Raw genomic sequence first — 23,093 nt, 5'->3', positions numbered from 1 at the left:
GCCCGCACTGCCACGTACGTCGAGGACCTAGCCATTCCCGCAATAGGAGCGCCCCTCGACAGTCGACGTGACCAGGAAGCACATCGTGTCAAATCTCATTACCTCAAACGGGTTGCAAAAACGCCGCAAACACGCGCCAGCCATATCCACCGCCTCCACATACCCTCGCCCGGTATCGCACACCCACCCACCTCTTCCGCGCCCCCTCGATCCGCAACTCCTCGCTGAAACGCGTGCGTACCCGGTACCGCAGCCTTACGAACCGGTTGTTGGGATGCGGAAATGTGATGGGCTGGTGGTGCTGCGGGATCGGCGCATGGCGGTGGTAGTAGTAGCGCCGCCGCTATGTGGGATGGTGGACACGATGGTGTGCTGGAGGGCGGTTGGTCGGCTGGGGCGGGGTTTGGTAAGGCGTCGAAACAAGGCTGGAAGAGGCATGGGCGGGAGGGTTGGATGATGGATGATGTTGTCGAATTGGGATCGTGAAAAAAGTGTGTAACGAGCTGTTACCTCGTCCAGTTGGCAGTGGTGTCGTGAGTAGACCTGTCGACTATGTCAATGCTGGATGCCAACGGCTGTTGCGAGTTTGCTGCACGGCGCACGTTGCAATTTGGTTTGTCTATCGCCGTTCGCCGTCCTAAAGGAGACGGAGGAGACCGGATCGTATCACGTGCAGCTGGACAGCACGATGGAGTACCATAGCATGTAGCGACGTTGATAGAAAGCCATAAGGAATGCGACCGCTGGACTCCGCACGTGGGACTGCCGTGCCTTTTTGAGATATTATTGTACGCATGGTTCGTTTCTCTTTCTCTGAATACACACTTGTATAGTACTTACAAGGCGCGGCCCCTCCTATGCGACGCTATAGCCGACCTCAAGTAAGAAACTAGCGTTGGAACGTAACATACCCAACCCCACCAAACGAGACGCCATAGTCCTCTTCGATGAAGCCGATGTATTCATCTAAGCCCAGGGCCGCCTCGGCGCCGCGCGGGCGGTGTCACGCGAGTCGTGCATCCTAAGAGGTTCTCACCAGATACAGGTGATAAATATACGGAGGAGCAGGAGAATGAGCTCATGTACATGAGTCGTAAAACTCAACACCGTGCCAAGCATCGCCAACATATGCGGTATATCGCCAGCACGTATGACGTCAGAAAGATTGACAAGCGCTTGTCAATCTATCAATCAACACAAGCGCAATCTTGGCCGATTGATTAACCTGAAGACACCTCTTTGATTGCAACCGGACCCCAGGACCCCGATTGCGCTTGTCAATCAGGTCAATTGCGAGCCCTGCCGGCGGTGCATGTCGAAGAGACCGTATCACCATCATGCCCACTTGCCATCCGAAAGGTACTCATACATCCACTACACACGGCAGCAAGTACTCGGCAAACCCCAAATTTTAGATTGTCTATCTTCCAGTCCACGCCAAGAGCGACATCAAAAGCACGAAAGAAGGCATTTTCCCCGCCCACAACCACGCCCACCAAAGCCCTGCCGCTGTCCCATCATCTACCCATCAAACTTTTGTGTGTGTGAGGAAAATCTCCAAAAGCAGAGAAGATGGAAAGAAAAGGAAAGAAAAGAGACCGCCTCGAAGCCGTGTCGTGGTTGACCAAATCATCCCCAAAGAAAAGCCGCCCCCCAAAAAAAAAGACCACCGATCCCTCGGAGAAAAGTCCGTGGAGAGGAAAGGAAAATAGCTGCAAGGGAGGCAGCAGGCAGGCAGACAAGCAGGCGCCGCGAGGGACGAAGAAGACCCCAAAGGCCATCCTGAAGGCTGTCCTCTGCCCTGCCAGGAAGCAACCAAGCAAGCCGCCCCTACTTTTCTACTCCCAAAAGCAGCCAGAAATCTTTCCCCTAAGCAGCCAGAAGTCTTTCCCCTCTTTCCTCCTTTCTACCACCCGCAGCACTCTCCTTTCATTTCCATCTTTCCTCGTTCCTCCCAGAACGAGAAACCGAACCAGACCGTACCCCTCACTCCTCCGCACCACCCTCCACGTCACCACCACCACCAAAACCGGTCTCATCTACCCAACCCCCCTTGCCCATGTCCTCCAGCCACGACCGGGTCGAGACCGTCGAGACGGATCGGCGGCTGCGGTGGCGGCGGCGCGGGTTGGACGGAGCCTCTCCCTCTTCCATGGCCTTGACCTCGACCCCCTCGCCTTCGACCTCCGTCGCCACGTTGCGATCGTCGTGGCCTTCGTCGTCGTCGTGGTCGTCGTTGTCATGATCCACAGCAGCAGCACCGCCGCCGCCAGCACCGCCAGCGCTACCTCCCCGCCGCAAACCCGCAAGCAATCCCACAGGCGATCCCGCAGGCAAACCCACAGACGAACCAGGTGCGGCAGTAGCAGCACGCGCAACACGCGCAGCAGCAGCAGCCTTCGGAAGGGAAACCGAAGCTGTGCGACAGCGGCGGCGCTGAGAAGAAGCAAGCGACGAAGAAGACGGCTGTGGCGACGATCGAGCGGACGCGAGGAGACGGGGTTTCTTGGCCTGTTGGCCGCTAGAAGACGACGACGATGCGAAGGAGGAGGTGAAAGAGCCGTCGAGGTTGGCTGTGACGGGGTCGGTGACGACGTCGGCGACGGCGGCGGCGGTGGACTCTGCGTCGGAGTCTGCGTCGGAGTCTGCGAAGGGCGAGGACGAGGACGGGAGGCTGCGCTTCCTCTTGGAGCCGGCGGGGAGCAGGCGTTTCGGGGAGACGGAGGCAGAGTGGTTGTCGGACGACGGCGATGCTGGGGAGGCGTCTTCTTGCTCGGGTGAGGTGGGAGGGACGGACGAGAGGGCCGACGAGCTGGCGGCGGTGGAAGAAGGGTGGCGCGGCGCCGGGGCTGGGACTGAGACCGGGACGGTGGCGTGCTGCTGCACCTCACTTTGACTGCCGTGCTGCTGCTTGTCGTCGTCACCTGCGTCGCCAATCTCGACGTCACCTTCGCTGTTATCCTCGGTCTTGACCTCACTTTCGGCAATGTCCTGCATCTCGGCCTCACTGCCGTCGTCGTCGTCATTTCCCTCCACCTCACCCTCACCCTCGCTCTCCTCCGGCGGCGGGAACCTCGTCAGCCACTCCTGCTCCAGCGCATCGAGCCGGAAGCCGGTGATCTTCCAGGCGAGGTCCTTTTCCGCGTGGAAGTTCATTTCGTAGTTCGCCGTCTCCTTTGCGCCGCGCACGCGGGGCTCGTTGCGGGTGGCGTGCATCATCAGGCGGCGGCGGCCCGCCTCGTCGGCCATGATGTCGACGCCGTGGTTACGGTAGAAGGTCCTTGCCAGGTAGGCGGCGAAGGCGTTGGCGCGCGAGTCGGGCGTGAGCTCGGAGATGGCGACGATGGACGAGTCCGGGTAAGGCGCGCGTTGGCGGCCGCTGCTGGATCTGGGTGGTCGCGGCGGCATTGTGGTCGTTGGCGTGCTAGACACTGTCGAGGTGAGTGGGGCTGTGTCGGTGGTGGTGACGGGTTGTTGGGCGTCCGCTGAAGAAGAAGACTTGGTACCTGCGGGTCCGTCGGATTTGGCAGCAGCAGGAGCGTCCCTTCCGGGGCTATTCTTTTCCACCATTTTCTTCTGCTGGGCGCGCTTCTTGACAAAACGGTCGAGCTTTGCCAACGTCATCTCCCATGCCAGCGTCTTGTCACCCCAGCGGAAGAGGCCCAATGTCTCAACCCCAGTCTGATTATCGTGCAACACAGCGGGCATGGCGGCAGTTGCATGATTGCTAAGCCACTCCATTGCTGCGGCATCCGTCTTAATGGTCGTCTTGTGCGTGACCTGCCAAGCGGCCAGAATGAAGGCGATGAGCGCGTTGACCCGAGGATCAGGTGTGACGTCGGCACTGTAGTTGTAGTGAGGCTTAACAGGCGCACAAGGCTTGCGCTTCCTTCCGAGTGCCTTGGCTTTGGATGCCCTCGCAGGCTTTGCCGTCTGCTTCTCAGTAGGCTTGCGGTTTTCCGTAGCCGCAGTTTTCTTCTGTTGCTGCTGTTGCTCATGCCCGGAAGACGATTGAGCCTGTTCCTCTCCCGATTCCTGCTCGTTCTTGATCTGTTCCTCATCCCTGAGTGAGGAATGCATGATCATCTCGTTGAAAAGCTGGTCGCTGGGATCAGCGTCGTTGTCATCCTCCGCATCCACATCCGCATCTGCGGGGCCACCGCACTCGGCAGTAGCTGAATCAACATCGGCAACACCCACTGTGTCTCTGATCATATCGTTGAAGGAGACGGTTGCATCCTCGTCAGGCTGAGTGGGCATGCTGATCTGGTCTTGAGAGGATGACGTGAGTGAGCGAGCAAGGGTTGTAGCACGCTCTACTATCCATTGGAAGGGATTCGCCCCGTTCGAAGCGGCAGGAGTCTGGACCGGATAAGCCTGTATAGGCTGGGCGAACATCATTGGGTTCATGGGCTGCCCAGAAAAGTTGCCGAAACCAGGCTGGAAGCTCATCGGATACTGATTAATAGTCAAACTGGGGTCGATTCCAAAGTTGTTTGCCGTGGCAGGCACGCCATTCGGGACCAGAGGGCCAAGGCCATTAGGCAAACTGCGTTGGATGAAACCACTGAGATCGTTGTCCACACCAAGCTGCTGTTGTGCGGGTGCAATCTGTGGCTGCTGAGCACCCATCCAATAAATGGGCATGGGCAGGTTCTGATAGTCAGCTGGAACGGCGTTGCTTGGTCCCTGGGCTTGAGACTGATCTTGGAGCAAAGACTGATCTTGGAGCAAAGACTGATCCTGGAGCTGAGGCTGATCCTGGACCTGAGGTTGATCTTGGACCTGAGGCTGATCTTGGACCTGAGACCGATCCTGAAGCCGAGACTGAGCGGGTTCCCGCAGGAACGAATCGGCCTTCACTTTGAGCTTCACAACCAACGTTTTTGCGCCCTTGCCCTCACCCTCACCAGCGGCAACCCGCTTCTCAACCGGCTCGCGCTCGGGCTTATCCTCCTTCTTAAGCCTCACCCCAACGAACGCCGCGATGCGCGAAGCCTTTCCCCAGTCCTCCCGCTTCAACTCCCTGAGGCGCGCGATGCTCAGGTCGCGGACGGCCTTCAGCCAGACCTCTGTCGCGAACGGGGAGCACCACGGCCCATGGACGCCTGTAAGCACGTAAGGGGAGCGGGCCGCCTGTCTGGCATTCTTCATCTGCTCCCGAGTCGGAGCCCAGCCGAACCAGCGCTTGAACGCGGCGTGGGCGTGGGCGAGCTGGTCGAATGTCATCTTGGCGCGGACGTCCATGTAGTGCGTGATCAGCCCCCATTCCTTTCTGCGCTGCTCGGCGGTGAGCTCCTGGGGGGTGGATGCCGCGGGGATGGCTGTCGTGCCGCTGGCGCTGGGTCGTGTCGGTGCAAGACCCTTGCTGTGCTTTGCGGCTGTCGGAACATGGGCCGCGTTCTCTTTGGGGACGCTCGACGCACCCGACTCGGGGTCGACAGGCGCCGGTTCAGCTGTCGACTGAATGGGTATGTTGGAGTCGTTAGGGCCGGCAATGGTTGCAAACTTCGGAGGAGGTCCGGATCCAGTGGAACCTAGGAAGTTGTTATCAGAAAAGTGTCCTTGGAGAGAAGCCAAATGCTCGCAGTAGGGAATGTTCGATTTTCGCGGGAAAGCTGTTCGGGAAGAGCAACTTACCTGGAGGCATGAGCTTAAGAAGGTCATCCCAACCCTGCCCGTTAGGCCCCATAGAACCACCGAACTCATCCTCAATGGCTTGCATACCCTGAACGACGATGTTGAGCAGTTCAGAAAGTCTCGCTTGAGACGACCTATTGAGCAAGCGGTCGATGGTCGGTGGTTCGGGAGCCATGATTACCAGCTGGACTGCCCGGAGCGGTGATTTTGTTCCGGCAAGTTCTCGGTTTCGTCCAGCCGAAAGGGTGGTACAAGATCTTGGCCAGATGGCCAAAGGGGACCGAAGAGTGGCAAGAGAGCAGGTTCCCAGTGGCAATTGGGCTGCAAACTTGGCCTGGAACGACGGCCAAAGATGCGAATGGTGGATGAAAGAACTCGCGAGGCTGTGAGAAATCCAGCGAGCTGCGGAAAGGATCAGGGTACGAGTGTTGGGGGTATTGTGTAGTTGGGGTGGATGACGTCAGATGTGAGAGTTGAATGATAGTGGTGGTGAAGCCGCTGGGCCTCACATTGGCCGGTCCGGGTGTTGATGTTGAGTGCGAAAGTCGAGCTGGCGAAACCAGGTGACGCGCCGAGAGCGCGAATGAAGCCTTCAAGTGGCCTTCGAGAGTCGTTCTTAACGTGTTTGACGAGCAAAGGGCGGGCAAACAGGCGGGTCCAGCGGTTTTGTGTCGTTGAGGTTGGGGTTGAAGAGGAAGAAAGGTCAGACATGGATGGAGTCTTTGCTGTGGCCGCGACAGGCCCCATGACGTCCTGGACCAGGCGCTGCATGTGATCCGGATGCTCGACAAAGTAGGAAAGAGCAAGAGACAGAGTTGACACGAGGATGGGGCCCAAAACCAGCAGAGTGCACGTGAGTGATGGCGAAAAAGAAGCACGGGACGCAAGGGTAGAAAGCAAAACTAGAACACTGCACATGACGTCTATGCGAGGTCTATCAGAGGAAACTACAAGGGAGGGGGTGGTAAAAACATCAAAAAGTTTAACGGGTATTATGCCAACGCAAAATCTACGTACGTACAGCCCCAAGCTGGACAGTACACGGTAGGACCGTCGAGTGTTTTCCTCGTTCAGGGGCTCCAAGAGCAGCCTTAAGCAAGCGGCTTCAGGATGATATTGTCGATGAGACGAACCGGGACCTGACCGCCGCCGAGACCGAGGTCTTCACCAGCCTGCGGATCCTCGGTGGGTTGCATCTTGATGGCAGCACTCAAAATGGCGCCCTTCTTCTCGTCGACCACATCGACCTCCTCAAGACTATCCGGATCGGCCAGGGAGATGTAGTCCACATCAAAGAGAGCTCTGTCCTTCGGCTGCAGCTCCTCCTGCTGGCGGATCTTGTTGTTGGTCAGATCATGCGCGGGCCAGAGGACGTCATCCCTCTTCCGCTTGCCACTGGTGTACTGCTCCTCGGCCTTCCACAGAGCCTGGGACAGGACGGTCGACACGCTGCGGCGGCGGGCACCGAGATAGACGTTCCTCGAGCTCATAGCCAGGCCATCCGCCTCACGCTCGGTCGGGCCGATGCGGACCTGTGTGGGGATGTGGAAATCCTGGACCATGCGCCGGATGATGACCGTCTGCTGCACGTCCTTCTGGCCAAAGTAGACCTTGTCGGGCTGGACAATGTTGAAGAGCTTGGTGCAGACGGTAGCGACTCCGCGGAAGAAGACGGGGCGAGAGGCACCCTCGAGCTTGTTGGCGAGCGGGGTGATGGTGACAAAGCTGCCGTGGCCGCCAACATCCGACGCGGGTGGCAGGGTGGGGTACATGACGTTGGAGGTGGGCGCGAAGATGGCCTTGACGCGGCCACGGGCGGAAGAGGCCTGCAGCTGTTCGTCGAGGGCGCGCAGCTTGTCGAGGTCGGCGTCCCACGTCTTGGGGTACGAGTCGAGGTCCTCGTTGACGCCGAACTGGGTGGGGTTGACGTAGATGGAGACGAAGATGTCGTCCGTCTCGGCGGCAGCCTGGCGCACGAGCGAGAGATGGCCTTCGTGCAGGGCGCCCATGGTGGGGACCATGCCGACCGTCCTCTGGGCCAGCATCTGCTCGCGGCGGTAGGCGCGCAGCGGCTCCACCTCGCGGAAGACGCGGAAAGGCGATTTCCCAGCCATTGTAGTGCTGAACGGACGAGCGGAGGAGAACTGGGACGGTTTGGCTGAGGCGCGCAGCGGCGGGGTGAGGAAAGAGCGCAGCATTGCGGCGGTGGTGGGCGGGCTTTATGTAATAGGGGATGCCGGGGCGGGTGGACTGACTGCGGCTCAGCCAGGGGTGACGGAGATGGAAGGACAGCGCAAATCGTCCATGGTGGTGGTGCCGAGTGAGAAAATGGTGTCGTGCTGCTGTGTGCGCGGTAGAGCAGCTCACGCCCGCGACCGCGACACCAGCGGCCCGGGCCGTGCTCACGTGACCCGGCGCTACCAATCTTATCGCCGACGCGCCAGCGCTCTGCAGGAAATTTTGGCCGCCGACTGCGACTGCCCGCCTCTGCCACTCTCCACTCCACCACCCTCCACCCCTCCACCCCGCCGCCTCGCCCAGCAACCATGGCTGACGATGGCATGCTGCTCAACTTTGACCTCGGCGACACCGCCCTCGTCGCGAAGCCCACCTTCAAGGGTGGCCGCTGGAAAGACCGCCTGACTGCCAAGAAAGCCGCAACGCGACGCGACAGGAAGGCGAAGCCCGATGGCGACGATGCGCATCCTCCCGCGGACCCGAGGCCTGCAAAGCGCCAGCGCGTCGATGACCAATTCGGCCAGCAATGGGGTCATGGTCCCCCCTCGAGACCGAACCAGCAACCCCAAAAAAACGCTCCGCCCAAACAAGTCGTGTCCTCCCTCTTCACTTACAACCCGGTCTCCAAAACTCAGGCCGGCACGAAGCGCGAGTACGAAAACGAAGATGCCATTGCCCCGAGTAACGCGCCGCTGTCATCCGAACTTGAGACGTTTCTGAAGCTCGGCCTCTCGCCGAACCTCGCCAGCCATCTGTTGAACAAGCTCTCCATAAAGGCCCCTACCGCCATCCAAAAGTCCGCCATACCGCAGCTGGTGAAAGAGGACGCGGATGCTTTTATCCAAGCCCAGACTGGTTCCGGAAAGACGCTAGCCTATGTACTGCCCATTGTGCAACGTCTGGTAAATTTGGGCAAGGATACGGTGCACCGCGACTCGGGCCTCTTCGCCATCATCCTTGCCCCGACCCGCGAACTGAGCAAACAGATTTCCGTCGTACTGGAAAATGTCCTGCGTGCTACCAACTGGATCGTCTCCGGTACCGTCATTGGTGGTGAGAAGAAGAAGTCCGAGAAGGCCCGTGTGCGGAAAGGCTTGAACATCCTGGTCGCCACCCCCGGTCGCCTGGTCGATCACCTTGAACATACCGAGGCCTTGGACGTTGCCAATGTGCGCTGGTTGGTCTTGGATGAGGGCGATAGGCTGATGGAGCTTGGTTTCGAGAACGATATCCAGAAGATTGTCGGCTCCCTGAACCTGCGCATGAAGGCGACCAAGAACCGGATAGCCGGCTTGCCCCCGAAGAGGATGACAATCTTATGTTCGGCAACCATGAAGATGAACGTTCAGCGCTTGGGCGAGATCAGCTTGAAAGACGCAGTGCACATTCAGAATGAGTCTGGGGAGGAAGAGACGAAGGACGCGACTTTCTCAGCCCCAGCACAGCTTCGCCAGTCGTATGCCGTGGTTCCTGCCAAGCTTCGCTTGGTGGCCCTGGTTGCGCTTCTAAAACGGACGTTCGTGAGAAAAGGCAGCGTCATGAAGGTCATTGTTTTTATTTCATGTGCCGATTCCGTCGAATTCCACTTCGAACTCCTGGCAAGGGAGGCGCGGGAGGAGCCCAAGGAGAACGAAGGCGAAGAAGAAGATCAGGAAGAGAAAGAGAAAAAGGATGACAAGTCCCGGTTTGGCGACAGGAGACGCTGGCGGCCCGAACCACGGAAAATCGAACCCGTCACCACCAACCGCACCATTGCACCCTCACCCACTCTATCCGGTGAGGACAACCCGGTCACGGTCTACAAACTCCACGGTTCTCTCGCTCAATCTCTCCGTACATCCACTCTTCAGTCTTTTACTAAGAGCACTACTCCGGCCGTGCTCGTTTGTACGGACGTCGCCTCCCGTGGTCTTGATATGCCCAACGTGGACTTCGTCATTGAGTACGACCCGGCCTTTGCCCGCGACGATCATCTGCACCGCATTGGTCGTACCGCTCGTGCCGGCAAGGACGGCCGTGCTATGCTCTTTTTGCAGCCAGGCGACGAGGAAGGCTACGTCGATGTGCTCAAGCAGGACCGGCCCACGACCGACTCGGGTACCACCGGCCTTGTGCGGCACGATGCAAACGAGCTCCTCCGTAAGGCTTTCACGCCGCCGGGGGTCATTGCCAAGTCGGCATGGGAGGACGCGGCGACCAAATGGCAGCTCGACGCCGAGCGCTGGGCCCTTGCTCAGCCGGGCCGCCTCGAACTGGCCAGACGCGCGTATCAGAGCCATGTACGGGCCTATGCGACGCACGTCCAGGACGAACGCATCTACTTCAACATCAAGGAGCTCCACCTTGGGCACCTCGCCAAGGCCTTCGCCCTACGCGACCGGCCTGGCGCGATTAAGGTGCCTGGGCTGCGGCCAGACGCGGCCAAGGCCAGGGAAGAGAAGGGACGGCGGGTCAGGGAGAATGCGGGAGGTGGAGCCGCAGGCAGGAGCCGTGCAACGGAGGAAGCGCGGGGTGGAAACGACGTAGACGAGGCGGGCAAGAAAATGAGGGCATTGGCGAGGAAGATGATGGGTGGGGCGGGCGAGTTCAATTTGGGATGAAACCAGAACGACGATCGCCGGTGTTCGATGCGTCTTCGATGAGGGAATTGAGGGGAAAGGCTAGCAGCCTCACCAGTGATGAACAGGGGATCATGCAGGTGATGATACCACCGTTTGAGGCGCCATGTGGAGTAACAATCGTCGCTTACCGGAAGGAGGTCAGGGCGCCCTCGACCGGTCAGCCCGCTTTCCTCTCCAGACCGCACCACACCGGTTGCGCAACGGTCCGTCGTCCCGCAAAACGGCCCCGCAGAGTGCCCCAATTGGGGAGGGGTTGTGGATCTGGTAGAAGCGGACCCATGCTTCGGATCGTAGCCGCCCATTCGCTCGCTTCGAGTGCACCAGGGGGGCCGAGCTGGACAGGAGCCCCTCGGTCCAGACCAGACCTTCCGCTGTCTTTTATGTGGCCATTCCCGCTCGCCCTGGGAGTCAATTGCAATATCTGCCTCTTCTTCTCTGCAGTCTCGAGAAGGAAAACCAAGAAATATAAAAAGAACACCTCTTTCCACCATGCCTAAGTTCTGCCTCTTCGCCTGCCGATCCCGCCACGACGCGAGGTCATCGGCCGCCTCGACCGCCACAGCCAACTCATCATCGCCCGCCCACCACCACGACGACGACAACGACGACGCCCAACCGCCCGCCCGCGTCCTCACGCCGACCGGAAAGCACTTCGCCGTGGCACAGAAAGAGCGGCGGCGCGCCTCGCCGCCGCCCTGCATCATCGTGCCCTCGGCGAACCGCACATCCACCCTCTTCCCCTCGACAACAGACGTGTCGGCGTCGGACAAGCCGGCCGACAGCCCGGTCGACTCGCTGCACCGCCACCACCGCCAGTCGTACTACCGCCAGCAATCGCACGACGCGACGGGCAGCGGCACGACCATCACCGGGAGCCGGCCGCAGACCGTCTACGCAGCGGCCGACAGCCCGGTCTCGAACCTGGCGCCGACGATCCGGATCGTCTCCGATGGCGCCACGTCGCCGACGCCGGTGGATGCGTGTCACTACGAGAACCTCGCCGATTATGACGACGACTACTCGGCCTCCGGCCGCCGCTCGGCCACGCTGAGGGGCAGCCCCAGCCCGAGCAACGCCTCGTTTTACGACAGCAGGCCGAGCACCGCCTTCTTCGATGCCGAGAGCCACCTGCGCTTCGGAGGCGGGCCGTCGTGCGCGTCGCTGGGGAGGTTCGACACGAGGCAGGTGCCCGTTGCACCGGCTGAGTAAACGAAAGAGAAAAAAAAAGAAGATGACGATGAGCAACGAGTCTATTGTCGAAATTTTGCACATCGTGCAGAGGCCCATCGATAGTGTGGTGGGTGGGTATGGCTGAGTGGGTCGGCGGTAGTGTGGTGGTATGTGTGTGGTATGGGAATCTCGACCTTCTGCGTCCTGACTTCATCCATCCACACCCCCCTCTCCACCTTTCCTCCGACCCATTTCCACCCTTCCCCATTTTATTTCCCATCACGGGCCTCCGGGGATCGATCAACCGAGATCCCATTCGCTCATTCTTTTTTTCTTCTCTTCTCGTCGCACTCTGGCCAGATTGTGCGATCGGAGCTGCCGGCATGCGTTGTCGGTCGCCCCGCCCAGCGCAGCCCAACGGAAGCCTTGCCCCGGCGGATGCTGCAGCCTGGCCGGCGAGAAGGGCGCTTCGCGTCTGCTGTCCGGTCGGATCTCTCTCCGCAACCATTCATCCACTTCGACATTTTCTCGCCCCCGCCGCCGTCTCCGATCAGCATTGCTGGCTGGACAGGGGGAGCGGCGAGCACATTGGACGAAGCAACTGCTCTTCTCCTCCACCCACTGCCAATTCTTTTTTGACAGGCAGACGAAAGGACACGTGTCTCCTTTCCGGGGCAGGTGGCTTTCCTCCTTCCATAACTACTGCGAACGGGGTTGTTTTTTTTTTTTTTTTTTCGCGGCGCAGAACGCGGGTCGGTCGCCCGCTGTTCGGCATCATCATCATCATCATCATCGATCACACTTTCCAATTTCTTGTCATGGGGTACGGAAAGGGAAGGAAACGGAAAGGGGGTGGCCCACGGGCCGGTTAATCACCAACAGGCGGCGGCTCAAGATTGATTTTTTTTCCTCTTTCCATTATCGCAAACCGTTGTAACAACAACAAATAGTAATTGTAACAACAACAACAACAACAACAGCAACAACCGGAACGGGAGAGAAAGGGAAAGGCGCAACATCCATCAACTACAAACCTGGGCGGAATCACATTTGTACTCTTTTTCGGGTTTTTTTGGCATTGCATAGGACGGACGGACTGGAAGGAAGGAAGCCCCTCCCCCTCGTTGGCGACACGGCGATGGCGACGGACGGCGGCGGTGGGTCAAAGTCTTTTTTTGTTGGCTTTCGTTCCGAAAGTATCGTTTGTATTGTAGAGGAAGAAGAAGAAAGGAAGAAGGAGACGAAGGAGAAGAATCCAACCAATCAATCAATAATGTACTGTGCATACATAAATACCGATGTCCAAAAAAACGAAACCTGTAAACAACATACCGACAGCAACAACCCGTCACACCCTGCTACATACCTTGAAACCCCGCCGCGAAAAGCGAACCGTCCCTCCACCGTCTCCATCCCACATACACTCAGCGGCAGTAGTCCCTCCTCCGCCTCCGTCTCACCCCCACCGCCCCCCCGGGACGCCGCATCATCAGCCTCATCCCGACTCCAATTGGTAGAGTGAACACGAGGCCCGCAATTATCAGCATCGGGACCGACCTGAATAATCTAGAAGCCCTGCGGCCCCAATCGGCGTCGACGACCCTCTCTTTCTCCTTTTTTTCTTTTTTTAGGTGCCATCTCCGCCCGCTACTTCGGGGATGGATTTTCCTCACCGGTGACGGAGGAGGAGACGTGGGAGCGAGTTATGTACCTGCATGCAGCAGCATATGCATGTTTCACTTCGGATGTGCGCGAAAGGGAGAAGAGGAGGAGGGGAATTCTAGAACACTTTTACTTGCGGGTCCGACCACGGATGATGAGAAAAAGGGCAGGGGGGGTGGGCGGGTGGGTGGGATCTGCATTCTGCATTCTGCATTCTGCATCTGCTGCATCATCAAGCGCTTAGCCGGCCGGTTCTTTTCTTCCGTCGTTGTTTTCGTCGACACTGGTTGGTGGTGGAGAAGAGTCCGCCGGCGGCGGCGGCCACACACGGAAAAAACCGAACAACTTCCCGCCCCCAACCTGCAGGCTGCCTGAACGAACCCCATGACATATCTCTCACCTCCTTAGGTCGTCAGCTCACACCGGCGGGGGCGGGTGGACCGAAAGAGATGTCGCGGCCAAGACATGACACTTATCAGCATCAGCAACGAGCGTGAGCCGCATCAATCGTAACCAACAAAGCCAACAAACGTGCTGAAAACGAATTTCATTTCTCCATGATTTTTTTTGGGTTCTCCTCCTTCTCACTTCAGCCGCTATAGAATTCCGATTCAAACTCCTGGAAAGAAAGAAAAAAAAAACAACGGAAACATTTTTTGGGGGTTGCCTCGCCGACGACTGGAAACAAGAAGAAAAAGAAACCACGAGACCCTCCCAACTTCAAAGTGTGCCCCCACGCTACTCCCGCACGCCGAACGTTTGCGATGACAAGCCAAGAAACAGGAAAAAGACAAAACTCGCAGATGCACCGTGTTCGTAAGTCATGTATCTTTGTCAAATGAGACAACAAAGAACCCCAGCAAGAGAGGAAAAGAGAGGGAGAGAGACAGAGAGAGAGAGAGAGAGAGAGATGGCAGAAACAGGAACCGACGAACAAGATCAGCAAAAAACCGACCCCCTTCTATCCAGCGGGTGTTCCAATGAGGAACCAGAGAGACATTAAGGAAAAGGGAGTAAAAAGAAAACAAGATCTTCGCCAAGGATGCCCGGATGCTTCCAAAAGACCGATAGATGATGACCATGTTGCCCGACTTGCTGCCCCGATGGAACAAGTAAAGAAAAAAAAAATCATTCCACCCTTCTCCGCGCCGTTATCGGCAAGAACTCCAGACGTAAATAAAACAAGCGTATTCGTACAGACACGTTGACACCAATGTGTACTGCAGATCCTACTCACGTATTAAAAGCCCACGTGCCCCCGCTGCTGATGCTGTTGGGCGCAACATAGTAGCTTTGATAAGGATGTTGAGGCATCGAAAAATCGGCCGCAGCGAGCATCGGGTTAAGGATGCCTGAAGGCAGCCGGGGTCGGGGTGCCACGGTTGAGGCTGGTCCCACTGCTACCTGGGTCGGGTTGCTCACGGCGGTGGTCGGAGTAGGTTGAAGACTGGTCATTGGCTGTAGCGATGTAGCCTGCGACTGTACAGAAGCCACGGCCGCGTTGGCCTGTGCCTGAGCCTGAGCTTGTGCTTGGGCTTGGGCTGCGGCTTGAGCTTGAGCCGCCACATACGGCATCTGTGCGGCTCCACCCATGTTAGGCGTCGGAAGTTGTTGCTGCGGTTGCTGCTGGGCCGGCGGATCTTCCGGCCATCCCCATTGTTTCTTGAGCTCAGTGTTGATGAATGCAACACGCCATCCAGTCTCTTGACGTATTTTGTCCAGGATTTGCAAAACCTCCTCTTGCTCACGGCGATTGGTTAGGCACTCGGCAGCAATAGCAAGGGAGCGGAGGGCCACGCTAGCAACGCCACTGCAGCCTTATCAGCAATCAAGTAACTTCACATGTAAACTGAGCACTTACCGGTCCTTGACATGCGCAACTATTCCACATATTTGTTGCGAGTGACGCTGCAAGAGATCGTGCATCTCACTGCCATCCTTGGACTCGATAGGATTAACTTGCGCCATCAGGCACATGGCCGTGTGGTAAAAGAGCCGTGCCACAATTGTTGTCCGCTTGATGAGCCAAACCTCAGGAAATGCTGACTGTGAAGTGGTCTGGTATGGGTAGAGATATGCCATCGGATGCATGGTCCGGGGGATGCACTCGTTCCAGGAATCGCACCAATCCCTCAGTCTCTGCCACTCGGCGTATCTTTTCTGTAGCCTGATATGGTCGTCTTGCGGAGAGCCTGTCGACTTTCTCGGAATCGATGCCCGGAAGTTGGCAATCTTGGCCACAATGTAGACTATGCGATAGGTCCACACCTCTTCCCGCCCGGCCTCGGTCTCCCGGGTGAAGTCCATGTCAACGCCCCACTCGTCAGGGTCCCAGGCAACTTGCCAATTAAAATGCAGACAGCTCAGCAACTCCATACCCACGTTAAGCCAGAAGCAGGCAGCTCCTATCCCAGTCGACCTCGCGTTCCACCCGCATTCCTTGATGAGAGCACGGGCACCAGCGATGTGATTCATTCGTTGCAGAGCACGTTCACACATGATTTCGTAGACATTAAGGATGACGGCGGTCGTGGCGCAGATGACGGTGTCGCGGTTGGGGTTTTGCAGAGAGTTGAGCAAATATCTTGTGGCCGTGTCGTAATAATTCAGTGCTTTGTCCTCAGTGTACCGGGCGTTGACCAGAGACAAATGGCGGGCGCCGCATGCCAAGAACGCATTCAGTAGCATGGGTTCTCCCAGAGCGTGAAAGGGCAGCAACCTAGAGAACTATCATGGTGTTAGGAGGGCGATGCAGACGGAGGGGGTTTGGGCGGCACATACGTGTTTCTGCGGATCCATGCTGTCCATCCACAGGCCCACTTCCTCGACGAAGACCTGCATAAACAAGACCTCCTCCTGAGTGTTCAAATAATCTCGCGACCGTGCAGGTGGCGACGTAGTCGGTTCATGGCTGTTGTAGGCGGAGGCTGCCTGGATGGAACTCGACGCAGAAAAGTCGAGGCCGGCGTGCTGCACGTGCGGATTGGCGGGCGGTTGCGTTGTCTCGTACATCATGCTGTTGTGGCCCTCGGCGTATATGTCGGGAAGCACGCCCTGGATGGGCGGTAAAGGCTGGTGGGAGAGCTCGGGGGCGGGAGGGGGGCCTTGTGAGAAATCCAGCTGCAGGCCGTTCATGGCGTTGGTGGTGGCTTGCACCTCCGGGGCGCCGTATTTGCTGAGACCGCCCTTGTACTCGGAAGCGATGTCTCGGGATTCGTCGAGGAAGCTGATGTTCCAGTCCTGCGACGGCGGGACAACGGGCGGGGCCTGGACGGTGGTGTCGATGAAGTTCAGACGAATGCCGCGCTTGCATATTCTGTTGGACTTGCGGCAGTTCTGGCAATGGGGCAGGGCCTCGTCGCATTTGAGGTGGCGCTCCCTGCAGGTCAAGCAGCCGGTGCGCACGCGCTTGGGCTTGCTCGCCGCCGGAGGCTCGACGGGCGGCGCCGTCTGAGCCGAGTCTACGTCACTCATGGTACTGCTGCTCTGCTGGCTATTCTTGCGGGCGCTGGACGCAGAGGCTTGCTTGTTCTGCTTCTTCAATGGCGCCTGGCTCGCGGCCGAGCTCGAGTTCCGTTTGCGCGCGGGGGCGGCGAAGGCGGCGGGAAGGCTGTCTGCAGCGGAGCGGAGGGTTGCCGAGGGAGAGACGGGCTGGGTGCTCGCATAGAGGTATGAGAGGTCGGGCGGGGGTTGTGCAAACCCGGGGTGGGCGGGCGGGACAGCCACGGTGTCTGCGGGTCGGGGAACAGCCCTCGACGGCATGCGGCGGTGGGCGGGAGAGGGAGTCTGGCTCGGGGGCAGGCTGAGCGGTTGCGGTGGTGAGAGAGGAGTCGGGTGGGTGGATGCAAAGGGTTTCAGGTACCTAGAGGCGGGCGTCGCGAAAGGCTGGACGCGAGTCACGCGTCCGGCACCTCTGGGGCGGGGCGGGCGGTGTGGAGCGCTCGCGAGCGCGGAGAGCGGAATTATTGTTGCAGGCTGGACGAGGCGCGGCGCAGAGGGTGAACATGTTGGTGCTGAAGACGACGAAGGGCCGGCGAGCAGGTTCAAGCCGGCAGGGATCGCGCCCGCGCAACTCGAAGCGAGCCCAGCAAGCCACCCGTCCTAACCACCGTTCAAAAGATAAAAATGGCCGCGCCGTCTGCCGCAGCTGAGGGCGCGCTGCCCCGATGCCTGCGACGCTGGTGCCGCTGCCATCGCAGGCTGCGGGCGCCGATCTGACGCTGAGCGACGCTCGCCGTGGCCGCAATGTCGCCATGCTCACTCTTTTCCGGCTCCGCACAGCACACGCGCCGCAGTCCCGCCCTGCCCGAGCGCTCCAGCGAGCAGCGGCCGCTTGCAAGGCCAGCCCTTGCAGCGGGTGGCAGCAGTGGACTGCCGGGCGGCTGCTCGCTCACAGGCTGCACGCTGGGTGACGTCTGGGGACGAGGGCATGCACGATGATGATGACGCCGTCGGCCTCGCCTCAGCTTACCCTCGGGCGCGGCTGGGGGCGATCGCCAGAAACGTGCGCCCGCCGTCGCCGCGCTTTTTGCTCCCACGCCGCCTTGCATCGCCGTCAACACCACCAGTCCCAGCAGCAGGGAGGACGCGCTCGCCCACGTGGCGCGAAGCCTGCGAGACGGTGGACGGGGTTGGTGGGTGGGCCCAGGGTGCGGCTGCGACCGGCTGCGACAGTTTGCGCAACACACCCCCGCGTGCCGTCGCAGCAAACCTTAAATGCACGCGCTCGCGGGCGACCGTGTGCCGTGGCCGGCGGGAGATGGCGAGTGTCGGCGGGTTGGGAGCGCGCACGCGTCGCTCCGAGTTGTCAGGTTGCGGAAGGCCGCGCCCACTCAAAAAACGATCGCCGTCGATCCTTCTCGTCCCGCCTTGCCCACCATCCTGAACCTGACCGTCATGTCCCACCCGCCTCAGCTCCAGCACGCCCAGCGCCCGCCCGCCCAGCCCGCGTATATCCTCCGCGGCCATGCCGCCCACGTCCATGCCGTGCGCTTCCTGCGCCACAACTCGCGCCTGCTGACGGGCGATGCCGACGGCTGGGTCGTGCTCTGGAATGTCGCGACCAAGCGTGCCGTTGCCGTCTGGCGCGCCCACGACGGCGCCATTCTCGGCTTCGGCACTTGGGCTGAAGACAAGCTTGTCACGTAAGTTTCCTGCTTGCTTCCTGGCGCTTTTTTCCGCTTCGGGAAAGCGACGCATGAACCGTCCCGCGCCCTTGGTTCAGCTCCCAAAAGCAACCCTGCGTACCACCTGCACCCCCGTCGGAGCTCTAACAACCTTGATCTATCTTCACCCGCCCTGCAGCCTCGCTGCGTGTTCGCCTCGGCTGATGGTTCACCCGAGACAGGCATGGACGCGACTTCCACCTTCGCGTCTGGCAGCTTGGCCCTGCACACGAGAAAGACTTCTCGACAGTCCTGCCCATTGACGACACGACAACGGACCGCAAGCAGCCGTGGCTACTTCACGCTCTTCCTGTCAACACTTTGAATTTCTGCTCGTTTGCAATATGCCCCGAGCAAGTCGCCTCGTCCGATGCGTCTACTCAAAACACGTCGTCCGCGGACCCCATCCTTATCGCCGTACCAAGCACCAAAGATGATCAAGTAGACATCTTCCAGCTACCCACCGAACGCCGTGTGAGCACTGTGCCAAATATAGGCCAAAAAACAGGTACCATCCCGCCAAAACACCCACACCCCATCCGACATCGTACTAATTCAAATTACAGGCCTGGTCATGTCTATCTCGCTTCAGCACAGCCCGTCCCCATCCGGGCCGCTGCTGCACTGCATCACTGGCTACGAAAATGGCACAGCCGCCGTCCACGCCTTCTCCGCCGCCAACAATACCTGGTCCCGCATCTACACCAGCCACGCACACACCCAACCCCTCCTCTCCCTCTCCCCTGCACCGCCGCCGCCGCAGCAACAACAACAACAACAACCAACCCCACTCACATTCTACACCTCCGCCGCCGACGACCTCATCGCCAAGCACACCACCCCTTCCCCTTCCCCACCCCCTCCCCCCGCCCACACCCCCAACCCCAACCCCAACCCCGCCAACCCTCCATCCCTCCTCTCCGCCGCCTTCGCCTCATCCACCCCACCCGCCATCCCCGCCCCCGCCGCCCCCGTCACTTCCTCCTCCTCCCCCGCCCTATCCACCCACACCAAACACGCCGGCCAGCAATCGCTGAGCGTCCGCTCCGACGGCCGCGTGCTGGCGACGGCCGGCTGGGACGGGCGCGTGCGCGTGTACGCGGCGGCGAGCCTCAAAGAGGTCGCGGTGCTGGCGTGGCATCGGGAGGGGTGTTATGCGGTGGCGTTTGCGGATGTGGGGGTTGCTGGTGGTGGAGGGGGAGAAGAGGGAGGAGGCGAGGTTGGGGGAGTAGGCGGTGGTGGTGGAGAGACGACGGGCGAAGGTGGCGGAGCGGTGGGGAGACGGACCGGCAGGACGGCAACGACGGTGCGGTCGAGAAGGGAGGAGAGGGCGGCGGCGGTGCATTGGCTAGCGGCCGGGTCCAAGGACGGCAAGGTCAGCTTGTGGGAGGTGTTTTGATGGCGTGAGGGTGGATGCATGTAGAGAGCGAGAGTTGTTTGGTGGTGTCAGCAGGGTGGGTGTGTGTGAAGCAGAAGACCACCATAGACCTTAAGGAACGAAAGACGTTATAATAGCTGTTTTTTACTTTCTTCGTTCGATTGGAGACTCTGATCTCACAAGCACACCATCTCGGTGGCTTGCCCGTTAACACTTATTCTACAGTTGATATGCGAGTTTTGCTTTTGTACCTCTTTCTCTTGGTCGGATCTCAGACCAGTCTACCCCGTTTTTTTTTTTTTTTCCCTCCCCTCTTCCCCACGCGCATTGCGTCGTCACCACGTCTTCCACGATAAATCCCATCTATCCTATAGTACAGTACAACCAATCCATCCTTTTTTTTCTTCTCCTCCCCCTCTCCCTTGCTCATTTCATTTCTTCTTCGCCGGCCGACCCCTCTTCGGCTTCTCTTCTTCTTCTTCCTCCCCATCCTCCCCCGCCATCTCCCTCTCCTTCCTCCGCCTCTCCTTAGCCGCCTCCGACGCATGCGGGAGGCCATACGTATCAGTATAGATATTCAAGCCATTGCTGTAGACATCCATCGGCGAGCCGGCGCCGAGGATGGCCTCCTTGCGGTCGTCCGGGGGGGCCTTTCTGTTTTGGCGGCCGACGGAGTACTGGACGCCCCAGACGCGGCCCCAGCGGCGGGCGTCGTGGGACATGGGGCCGTCGAGGATGCCGGTGCGGGGGGCGGGGCGGTCGTCCTTGTTGGACTTGGACTTGGAGGAGGAGGGAGAGGAAGAGGGAGAAGAATGAGACGACGACGGTTCGGGGAGGGTGAGGAACTCGCGGACGCAGCCGGGGACCTCGTCGCGGGCGTGGGCGACGACGACGAGGGCCTGGTGGGGGGCGAGGCCGGGGACGCGCACGCGGCCGATCCGGCCGATCGACGACTCGAAGGGGCGCGCGCCCTGGGCGCGCAGCCGCGGGCGGTCGCGCAGCAGGTAGCGCAGCGTCATGGATTCGCCGTGGTGCAGGAAGAGCATGCACTTGTCGCGCGCGAGCTCGTCCATGCCGGAGAAGGCCTCGTCGAGGACGACCAGGTCGGGGGCTTTGACGATGGCGCGCAGGAAGAGCGCGACGCGCTGCGCCGAGAACGACAGCTCGCCGAAGCGCGTCGTGTCCGCCCAGTCGAGCGCCTCGTGCATCAGCGCCTCCTCGTCGCGCAGCGTCGTCGCCGTGATCTCCAGGTAGCGCGGCGGGTTCACCTGAGCCTTGCTCATGCGCCCCCACGTGAAGGCTTCGCCGCGCTGGTCCAGCGTGTCGCCTTGGTCCGGACACAGCTCGTTGCGGAACCAGCGCAGGCACGCGTTCACCTTCTCGTCTGCCTCGTACGTAAGGCGCGGCTTGGAGAGGGGCGTGTCCGCCCACGCCGACTCGAGGACGCGGCGGATGGTGAGGTGTTTGGGGAAGTACGTGTGCACCTCGGGGCTGGAATGGCCTATTCGGGATTGGATCTCGAAGATGGATATGCCGGGCTCGCCCGGTGTGGGCAGGCGAGAACGGCCGAAAAGCTTGACCGGTGCAGAGTACGTCTGCGGGTGATCAGAGGTTATGAGCGAAAGAAGAGTGGTTTTGCCCGAGCCTAGGGACGCATGTCAGCAGGGCGAGATGGTCAACATCGGTTGAATCTTACCGTTTGGTCCGAAAACTCCCCAGCGATGCCCTCTCCTTACCTCCCAGAAAAGACCTCCCTGCCAGTTTCCCAAGACAGGAGTGTCGCTATCATTATATTTGATTTGTACACCTTTCATCTCTATAAGAGGCTCCCCCAGCGGAAAATGTGACACGTCGCTTAAAGGCAGGCCATCTTTGGATAGATTTTCGATTAACCCCTTCCTTGGTCTTTTCAATTGCACACGCATTTTCGCAGCTCTTGCGGGGTCTTGAGAAATCCCATCAAAGTCGCCCTTGGCCTCCATCGTCCGAGCAATTTCGTAGAGTGCTAGCATGTCATCCATCTCTTCATCAAGGACATCCACTACACGTTCGCCGTGGTACACCCCTCCCCAGTCGGGTGGGTTGGGGTCCAGCTTGAAATACGGGGTACGGAACTCGATGTCGGTCTCGTTCGTGCGCATGTAATGTTCGCGCAGGAACTCGAACATCTCCTTTCGATCGCCCGCGACGCTGACCTTGGGCCGATGGCCAACGACAACGAAGTGCGTGATCCAATCCGGAATGACGTCGTACGGGCGCAGCGAGAGCAGCAGCCGCGGCTGGCGCGCCTCGGCCATCCGATGCAGCAGGCCGGACAGGTACTGCAGGGTGTGGGGATCCAAGCCCATGAACGGGCCGTCCAGCAGCAGCAGCTCCGGGCGGGCCAGCAGGGCCTTGGCGATGCGAGCGCGGCGGGTCTGGCCGTTGCTCAGGCGGCTGACGGCCATGTGCTGCAGCGCGTCGAGGTTGAGGTCGCGCATGACGCGCTCGACCATGTCCGGCGGCGGCTTCGCCGTCAGGCTCTCGTCGGCGTTCAGCTCCGTGTTGCCCAGCAGGTAGTCGCGCACGCTCCAGTCCGTCACCTCGCGCAGGCTCTCGTACCGCGCGCTCATGTAGGCGCCCTTGGTGCTGGCGCCGCCGGGCAGGCCACCGCGCTCGGCGTCGAAGCCGACGTACTGTATCGCATTGTGGGGGTTGCGCAGACGGGGGTCCTTCTTCGTGATCTCGTCGGTGAGCAGGTACGGGTAGGAGCGGGCCGTGTGTGGGATGCTGAGGTGCTGGCCGCGCAGGATCTGCAGGAAGGCGGTGCGATTGGTAGACGAGGTGCTCAGGACGGCCCAGTGCTGGCTGGGATCCGACTCGGCGGGGAGAGTGAAGTTGAGGTCTGGGTACAGCGGCGGATTGGATGATTCATCGCCGGGGGTCGGATTGTTGCGGTAGAAGGTGGCGTTCTCGATGCGGATCAGCGGGCTATGCGCGCGTGTCGCGTACTGGCGCAGCGCTGCCGGCGAGACGCGTCGCGCGGAGAAGAAGCGCATCTCGAGGGCGGTGATGGGCCTGGCAGTTAAATTCTCGCACCACCGACAACTTTTCCATCCGTGGCGGCGTCGGCCCGTCGGCTGCGGCGCGGGAATGCGTCATCCTCCGACAGCAGCCCGTCCCTTCCCCGCAAAAACACCCTCAAGTGCCGCGGCAAACACCTCCCCCAAACCACAGGAA

The 23,093-nt window shown here is 59.9% G+C and overlaps 7 protein-coding genes across 7 annotated transcripts; 3 read left to right on the top strand and 4 right to left on the bottom strand.

Moving 5' to 3' along the window:
* Positions 1-1,986: 1,986 nt before the first annotated feature.
* Positions 1,987-5,815, bottom strand: SLS55_008462 (uncharacterized protein; the record flags this gene model as incomplete). Its single annotated transcript, XM_066779871.1, has 2 exons — positions 1,987-5,537; positions 5,641-5,815. 2 exons carry the CDS (start codon positions 5,813-5,815, stop codon positions 1,987-1,989), a joined length of 3,726 nt encoding a protein of 1,241 aa, XP_066629100.1.
* Positions 5,816-6,731: 916 nt separating this feature from the next.
* Positions 6,732-7,754, bottom strand: pan6 (pantoate-beta-alanine ligase; the record flags this gene model as incomplete). The annotated part of the gene is made up of 1 exon (XM_066779870.1): positions 6,732-7,754. The coding sequence occupies one exon, from the start codon at positions 7,752-7,754 to the stop codon at positions 6,732-6,734; it is 1,023 nt and encodes a 340-aa protein (XP_066629099.1).
* A 432-nt stretch (positions 7,755-8,186) lies between these two features.
* Positions 8,187-10,478, top strand: DBP7 (ATP-dependent RNA helicase dbp7; the record flags this gene model as incomplete). The annotated part of the gene is made up of 1 exon (XM_066779869.1): positions 8,187-10,478. The coding sequence occupies one exon, from the start codon at positions 8,187-8,189 to the stop codon at positions 10,476-10,478; it is 2,292 nt and encodes a 763-aa protein (XP_066629098.1).
* Positions 10,479-10,988: 510 nt separating this feature from the next.
* On the top strand, positions 10,989-11,708 carry SLS55_008459 (uncharacterized protein; the record flags this gene model as incomplete). The annotated part of the gene is made up of 2 exons (XM_066779868.1): positions 10,989-10,996; positions 11,036-11,708. The coding sequence occupies 2 exons, from the start codon at positions 10,989-10,991 to the stop codon at positions 11,706-11,708; spliced, it is 681 nt and encodes a 226-aa protein (XP_066629097.1).
* Positions 11,709-14,673: 2,965 nt separating this feature from the next.
* On the bottom strand, positions 14,674-16,805 carry SLS55_008458 (uncharacterized protein; the record flags this gene model as incomplete). The annotated part of the gene is made up of 4 exons (XM_066779867.1): positions 14,674-14,789; positions 15,080-15,141; positions 15,193-16,058; positions 16,113-16,805. The coding sequence occupies 4 exons, from the start codon at positions 16,803-16,805 to the stop codon at positions 14,674-14,676; spliced, it is 1,737 nt and encodes a 578-aa protein (XP_066629096.1).
* Positions 16,806-18,090: 1,285 nt separating this feature from the next.
* On the top strand, positions 18,091-18,479 carry asa1 (Astra associated protein 1 Asa1; the record flags this gene model as incomplete). The annotated part of the gene is made up of 2 exons (XM_066779866.1): positions 18,091-18,099; positions 18,153-18,479. 2 exons carry the CDS (start codon positions 18,091-18,093, stop codon positions 18,477-18,479), a joined length of 336 nt encoding a protein of 111 aa, XP_066629095.1.
* Positions 18,480-20,305: 1,826 nt separating this feature from the next.
* Positions 20,306-22,912, bottom strand: SLS55_008456 (uncharacterized protein; the record flags this gene model as incomplete). Its single annotated transcript, XM_066779865.1, has 2 exons — positions 20,306-21,519; positions 21,571-22,912. 2 exons carry the CDS (start codon positions 22,910-22,912, stop codon positions 20,306-20,308), a joined length of 2,556 nt encoding a protein of 851 aa, XP_066629094.1.
* Between the last annotated feature and the right edge of the window lie 181 nt (positions 22,913-23,093).

The sequence above is a fragment of the Diplodia seriata genome (assembly GCF_021436955.1).
Source record: "Diplodia seriata strain FDS-637 chromosome Unknown scaffold_9, whole genome shotgun sequence".
Classification (NCBI taxonomy): Eukaryota; Fungi; Ascomycota; class Dothideomycetes; order Botryosphaeriales; family Botryosphaeriaceae; genus Diplodia; species Diplodia seriata.
The sequence above is the reverse complement of the archived record's forward strand: the minus strand, read 5'-3'. Positions and strand labels throughout refer to the sequence as shown.